This window comes from Hyperolius riggenbachi, chromosome 10 (genome assembly GCF_040937935.1).
Source record: "Hyperolius riggenbachi isolate aHypRig1 chromosome 10, aHypRig1.pri, whole genome shotgun sequence".
NCBI classification, from domain to species: domain Eukaryota; kingdom Metazoa; phylum Chordata; class Amphibia; order Anura; family Hyperoliidae; genus Hyperolius; species Hyperolius riggenbachi.
The window spans coordinates 82,823,869-82,831,474 of NC_090655.1; the positions used below are offsets into that span (position 1 = coordinate 82,823,869).

At 48.0% G+C, this 7,606-nt stretch overlaps 1 protein-coding gene across 6 annotated transcripts in view; it reads right to left on the reverse strand.

The window, feature by feature from the left end:
• The window catches only part of NRBF2 (nuclear receptor binding factor 2), a 100,699-nt gene extending 99,672 nt beyond the window's left edge, over positions 1-1,027 (reverse strand). For all 6 annotated transcript variants that reach the window (XR_011024236.1, XR_011024235.1, XR_011024237.1 and 3 more), the window contains exon 1: positions 771-1,027. Coding sequence is in view for 1 of the 6 variants with exons in the window: in XM_068255111.1 (XP_068111212.1) it covers positions 771-800 (30 nt within the window). In the remaining 5 variants the exon portion in view is untranslated. The remainder of the gene's footprint in view (positions 1-770) is intronic.
• Between the last annotated feature and the right edge of the window lie 6,579 nt (positions 1,028-7,606).

A 7,606-nucleotide genomic window follows, 5' to 3' on the forward strand; every position in this document is an offset into this window, starting at 1 on the left:
AAAATGTATTTAAAAAAACACTCCGGAGGCCATGCGATCCTCTCCGGCTGCTAGCCTGTGCGTAGGTCGGGCTTACCGCCAGGGAGGTTAAAGGGTACCTGAGATGAGTGATTATAAAGAAAATCTACATACCTGGGGGCTTCCTCCAGCCTGATCACTTCCACGCCATCCTTTCCTGCCTCTGCCTTCGCCCACAATTGGCCCCGGAAAGACCGCAGGTCCAGGGCCAACTGCGCATGCACATTGCGGGGAGCGTTCTGCGCCTGTGCAGTACTACTGCATGACAAGGGAGCGCATCTTGTTGGACTGCGCTGACTGGCCCAAGTGGAGGATCACTGGGGACAATTGCGGGCGAACGGACAGGCACGAAAAGGACAGCGTGGTAGCAACCAGGCTGGAGGAAACCCCGGGTGTGTATATTTTCTTTATAATCACCCCTCTTAAGTACACTTTAACCGCTTCTCCCCATACACACACCCTACCACCCCTATCTGTAATTACATTACCTCTGAAGTGCTGAGTAATACATAAATGATGAATTCTCCCCATCGTACAGCAATGCCAGTGTTAACATTACACCTGCAGTGACCTCACCCTGCACAGCCCTACTGACTTGCCAGCTGCTCTTCTGCTTTGGAATCCCAGCCTGGGCGCGGAGGATGCAGGGAATGGCAGTCTGTCCTCTCTGTCTTATACCCCCTCCCCCCGAATGGTTGGGAAAGCACAATGGCCCCGGACTGGGGAGCGCAGGGCGAGCACAGGATACTCACCAGGTTCAGTGGACTCTCCATCACTTCCATAGAGGCCGCTGTGTGAGTTTCATCAGGGCGCGCTGTCCCCGCCGCTGTAGGGACAAATCTCGGTCAGTGATCCCGGCTGTGTCCGCACAGACAGCAGCCTCTTCTGCAGCAATAACAACAACTTCCTCCTCAGGCCCGGCCTCTGCATTACGTCACGGCCTTCGCCTCCAGAACGTCAGTGACACCTGAGACGGGCGGAGCTATGAGCGGAGGTCGGACTAGGACGTTTAGCCTGTGACAGGTTGCTATAGATACAGCTGTAGCGTCCTGAACTATCTGTCTAAGGCCGCTAGGAGGAGCTGTGTCGTAGAGCCACCCTGCCACATATACAGTACAACAGCTGTGCTGCTCCTAGTCACGTCCGCTCAGAGCACATGACAGAATGTATATTAGTGTTAATGTTGTGCCCTAATCAAAGCATATGCTGGGTTTTAAAGGAGAACTGTAGAGAGAGGTGTATAAGGTGTAGAGAGAGGGGGTATAAGGTTTTAAAGGAGAACTGTAGAGAGGTGTATGGAGGCTGCCATATTTATTTCTATTTAAAGGGATACTGTAGGGGGGGTCGGGGGAAAATGAGTTGAACTTACCCGGGGCTTCTAATGGTTCCCCGCAGACATCCTGTGTTGGCACAGCCACTCCCCAATGCTCCGGCCCCGCCTCCGGTTCACTTCTGTAATTTCTGACTTTAAAGTCAGAAAACCCCTGCGTTGCCGTGTCCTCGTTTCCCCTGATGTCACCAGGAGCATACTGCGCAGGCACAGACCATACTGGGCTTGTGCTATACACTCCTGGTGACATTGGAGCTTCCTCCAATCAATCAGCTCTGCTACTCACAGGAAAGGTCACACTCTGGACCTTATATTCCATACTGGGCTGTCAATAGCCAATGTGGAAATTAATCCTGTTGCCTGGTCAGACCATCACACTATCCACTTCTCCCTCTCAATACCAGCCGTCAAACACCAGGTCAAGAATCAAATAAAATATCGCCGCTTAAAAGGGCTAACACCTCAACATATCCGAGATAACCTTAGCTTTGATGAATTGACTGACTCTAGCTTGGACCCTGATACTCTGGTGTTTAAATACAACAAATGTGTGTCCTCCACCTTTGAGACCATTGCTCCTCTGCGCACCAAATATCTTACTCCACACCATCATGCACAGTGGTTTGATAACGCTATAAAAGAGCTGAAAAGACAAGGCCGAAAACTTGAGAGGCTGTGGCGCAAATCTCAGTCCCCAGAAGACAAACATGCCTTAATCTTCCACTTGAAGAGCTACCAAAAGGTAATCACGGGAAAAAAATCATCCTTTCTATCACAAGAGATTGCAAATGCAGTTAACAAACCAGCCCAACTGTTCCGCACAGTGGAAAAACTCTGCAACCCAGCATGTCAAAAACTTAATATCGAGTCTTCAAAGGACCTCTGTGACCAATTTGCCCATTTCTTCACAGACAAAGTCTCCGCTATAAGGTCCGCCATCCAACTTACAGCATCTGAGCCTAATATAGCGCCGAAGACCATTAGCAGAGACAACGTAACACCTTGGTCAAACTTCAAAGAAATTGATGAAGAAGTCACATCAAGCATCCTCCTTCACGTCCGCCTAACTACCTGTGACCTGGATCCTGGCCCAACACAGTTCATGTTGAACTGCCCCGACCTGTTCGTACCGGTATTCCTCAAAATTGTTAACGGTTCCTTACAATCAGGGATATTTCCTGCTTTACTGAAGGAAGCAATCATCAGGCCTCTCCTCAAAAAACCCTCCCTGGACCCAGATGCAATGACCAGCTATAGACCTGTCTCTAACCTCCCCTTTCTGGGAAAGCTAATTGAAAAAGCTGTATACCTCCAGCTAGAAGCCAGAATCCTACAAAATAACAGTTATGACCCATTCCAGTCTGGCTTCAGGAAACACCACAGCACTGAAACTGCCCTCATCCAAATATGCAACCACCTGCTCATGGCAAGAGACAGCGGAGAGTGCTCGATCCTCATACTGCTAGACCTTTCTGCAGCCTTTGACACAGTTGACCATGACATCTTGATAAACAGGCTACAGGAATACTGCGGCATTGATGGCATAGTACTTCAGTGGTTCCAATCCTTCTTGAGTGGCAGAACCCACAAAGTGTCTATGGGGCCCTTCCTGTCCACCCCTGTAACACTTAAGTATGGGGTGCCCCAGGGCTCAATCCTCTCTCCCCTGCTTTTCACGATTTACATGCTACCGTTGGGAAAACTAATCCAAAAACATGGCCTGACATACCACTGCTATGCAGACGACACCCAACTATATCTTTCCTTCAAGCCTGGTGTGACAGACCCAACTCTAACTATAAACGCCTGCTTACGTGAACTACAGCAATGGATGAATGACAACTGGCTGAAACTAAATGCAGACAAAACTGAAGTCCTTCTGATTGGAGGGCAGAGCATGATAACAAAACAACTTAACTTGCAGTCTTCACCACTGGGAATAGGAGGCACGGATCTACGCAGCTCTGATCATGTGCGTAGCCTGGGAGTTCTAATTGATGGGGATTTAAACTTCAGAACTCAAATCTCTGCTGTGGTGAAATCATCCTATTTTCACCTGAAGAACATTGCAAAAATCAAGCACCTCATACCCCCAGAAGATCTGCCAACCTTAGTCCACGCCTTCATCACATCCCGACTGGACTACTGCAATGCTCTCTACACTGGCCTTCCAAAAAAGGCCTTGTACCGCCTACAGCTGATACAGAATACTGCTGCCAGACTGCTAACCAACCAACCCTGTCACTGCCACATAACGCCAGTCCTGCATTCCCTTCACTGGCTACCTATAGAATGGAAGGTCCTATTCAAGATCGGCCTACTGACATTTAAATCCCTGAATAATCTAGGCCCTGGATACATGAAAGATATGTTACAGCTGCGAAGCAATCCCCGCATTCTCAGATCCACAGGTTCTAATAATCTAGTCATACCCAGAGTCCACTTAGAAACTTTTGGTCCCAGAGCCTTCTGTCATGCTGCCCCTACGTTTTGGAACTCCTTACCTCAACAGATCAGGACAGCCCCATCCTTGGACGTGTTTAAATCCAGACTGAAAACCCACCTGTTCAGTCTGGCATTTGCAGAAATATAACTTTTGTTGTGTGAATACTTCATCCTACTAATTACTGAATCTGAGAGAGCCTAAGCGCTTTGAGTCCTATGGGAGAAAAGCGCTATAGAAATGTTATTGTATTGTATTGTATTGTATTGTATCATCGGGAACAAGGACACGGCAACGCAGGCGCAGGGGTTTTCTGACTTTAACGTCGGAAATTCCAGAAGTGAGCCAGAGGCAGGGCCGGAGCATCGCTGAGTGGCTGCACGGGCACAGGATGTCTGCGGGGGACCATTACAAGCCACGGGTAAGTTCAACTCATTTTCCCCCGACCCCCTACAGTATTCCTTTAAGCAATACCAGTTACCTGGCTATCCTGCTGATCCTCTGCCTCTAATACTTTCAGCCATAGACCCTGAACAAACATGTAGCAGATCAGGTTTTTCTGACAGTTTTGACAGATCTGACAAGATTAGCTGCATGCTTGTTTCTGGTGTAATTCAGCCACTACTTCAGCCAAATAGATCAGCAGGGCTGCCAGGCAATTGGTATTGCTTAAAAGGAAATACATATGGCAGCCTCCATATACCTCTCACTACAGTTCTCCTTCAATCAGTTGCTGTCAGTTATAATGCAACAGAGAAATTACAAGAAGGAATTGTCCACGTTTCCCTAAAGGAAACACTGCACACTGGCCTCAATTCACTTAGGGCTCGTTTCCATATGAGCGCTTAGGGCTAGTTCACACTGGGCGCTTTGGTAGCATTTTGCTGATCGTCGGCAATCAGCAAAAAGCTGTTTTTTTCACTGTACAGGAAAGAGATCTAGGAGTGATTGCGTTTTGTGATTCTATAACAATCGCTCCAAAATCACTCCAAATATGCTGCATGCACTATCAGCAAATCGCTAATCACTGGCGATCGCTACAGTGTGAACACTACCATTGACTTGCATTAGCAGCAGCATTTTGCTGATCGTCAGTGATCAGGAAATAGTTGAAAAATCGCCCAGTGTGAACTAGCCCTCGATCGCAGGGACATCAGAGAGTGCACTGTCTGATGTTTCCATACATGCACTGTGATTCACCACTGAATCGTAGTGCATGTTTGCACGCATTTTCGGGCTATTGTGCCCGCGATCCCATTCATTACAATGAATCGCAAGCGCCACCTCGGGGAATCACGTGATGCAACGCAGAGCTGCACTGACGCACAGTCACCTGCGTTGCAATGGAAACGAGCCCTAAGGACAGTTTGGTAAAATAATTTAGGTAGGTAAGATACCACAGTCAGTATTTTTCACTTTTTTTTTTCAAAACTCACAAAGATTTCCCACATACAGAAGAAGTTCGGTAATCTAGCAAAAAAAGCATGCTTCAATTCACTAAGCCCTGTTCGATAGTCTTGACAGCTGTGTGTGGAGTGTCTGGCTGCAAGCTATCAGTCTTCTCTTAGGCCTAGTGCACACCAGAGCGGTTCGGCTGCAGTTTGCGATCCGCTTGCGGGTGCGGATCCGCTAGGGTAATGTATTTCAATGGGCTGGTGCACACCAGAGCGGGAGGCGTTTTGCAGAAACGCATACTCCCGGGCTGCTGCAGATTTTGGATTGCGGATGCGTTTCTGCCTCAATGTTAAGTATGGGAAAAACGCAAACCGCTCTGAAAAACGGCACGGTACTTATCCGTTAGCCGGGCGCATCCGGCAGGTGGCGCTAATTACTATTCCCCCTCCAGGCCGACATGGATAGTAGGGAAAGATGTAACTCTGGTGGAGTTTTGTCGCCACCTAGAGGATGCGCCCGGCTAACGGATAAGTACCAACGGCACTTCAGAGCGGTTTGCCAGACGTTTTTTGTTACAGTAGCTGTTCAGTAACAGCTTTACTGTAACAATACATGAAATCTACTACACCAAAACCGCTACACAAAACCGAAAAACGCTAGCTGAAACGCTGCAGAAAAAGAAGAAAAAGCGTTTCAAAATCTGCTAGCATTTTGCGGATCTGCTAGCGGTTTTTGGTGTGCACCAGGCCTTAGGGCTCGTTCACCTAGGGCGTTTTTGGCCTTTTTTCAAGCACCAGCGATTTTGAAAATCACCCTAAAAAGCTTGTGCAATGATTTCCTATGAGAGCACTCTCATCTGAGCGGTTCGTTTCCAATCCGTTCAGCAAAGCGCTGCCTGTGCCATTTTCTGAGCGTTTTTGCTCAATAGAAGGTATAGTGAAATCCCAAAGCTCTTGAAAAAGCGCTTTATATAGCTATTTCCCCAGCATTTGATGAATAAATACATCGTATTTATTCATTTCCGATCAAAGAGTTCACTTCCTGACTTGCGTCAGGAAATGAAAGAAGTTGAATCGCTCTGCAAAAACATTTAGAAAAGCGCTTTAAAAAAACTGCAGTGCGCACCTGAGCGTCGGGAGGGGGAAAAAAATCTTTTTAAAAAATGCTCCCTTTCACTTACATTAAAATCTATCGCACGATTTTACAGCGATATTGCTTATAATCTGTCTGAGCCCTCAATGTCTCCTGCTCCTGTCTGAAGTTCCGCTCTTCTGGGTATTGGATCAAATGGGGTGAGAAACAGTGCTGTGTGGCTCTCCCTGTTGGCTGTCTGCTACATCTGTCAATGTTTACCGCATGTAGATTGTGAGTTACCAGCTGGCTAGAGCTGGAGATAAATACCGAAATCTTTTACTTGATATACAGAATGCTCAGGGCTGGATTTCTAGCAAGGCCACATAGGCCATGGCCTAGGGTGCTACATTATTGCCTTAATCGGGGCAGTAAACATGTATTACTCGGCAAGCGCAAACAGCAATTAAAGAGACCTACCGCAGTATATAATGCTGCCTGCAAGCTGCACTCTCCTAAGCCTCTTCCAGTCCTGCTACTGCTGACCTGGGCCACCTATTAAAGCTGCAGCAGCCAGATCTGGTCCACTGGGCAGGATGGATGGGTCTGGCTGGCTGCTACATGTGACTCGCACACGTGGAGGCGGTGTCGTATCAACTGCGTGCATTGGCCTGGCTGGGAATGAAAGCAATTCCCGGTGGGGAAGGACAGACAGGGATCTTTCCAGTAAGTGACAGCAGCAGCCAGCAGGCAATTACTTACATGACATGTTGCCTACCCTGCATGCAGTTTAGCTGACAGCCTGGTCACATGATGCCCCTGAGCCCTGATGTACCACTCGGCAATGCCGAGTCAGACTCCGTCCTCCCTGCCGCGCTACTGAGATGAAGGAGTGCAAGAGAACGCTCAGACATCCCTAGGGCGCAGACCCTAGCAGTGACGTCACATGTGCAACTAAGATCCATGGAGAAATTGAACTGCAGCCAGACTCTGACGGGTGCCTCCTGTTGAGTAGTGACATGGTTTGGAGCTGCAGCAAGACAGAAGAGGAGAGAGAGAGAGCTTATGTGTAAGGTGTAAGGTATGCATGCGTGCTGCAAAGTTTTGTAGGAGGCAATATGTTTGAACTGCCCAACACCACTACCAAGGATGACAAGCAAAAAGTCGTCACTAGCTGTACACAGAGAATCTTACAATCTAATCCCTGTTGTCATCTCACTAGCTGTACACAGAAGAATTTACAATCTAATCCCTGCCATCCTGTCACTAGCGGTACACAGAAGAGTTTACAATCTAAGGCCCGATTCACATTAGCGTTCGCTGTCCGGATTCGCCTGGTCGGATCCGGA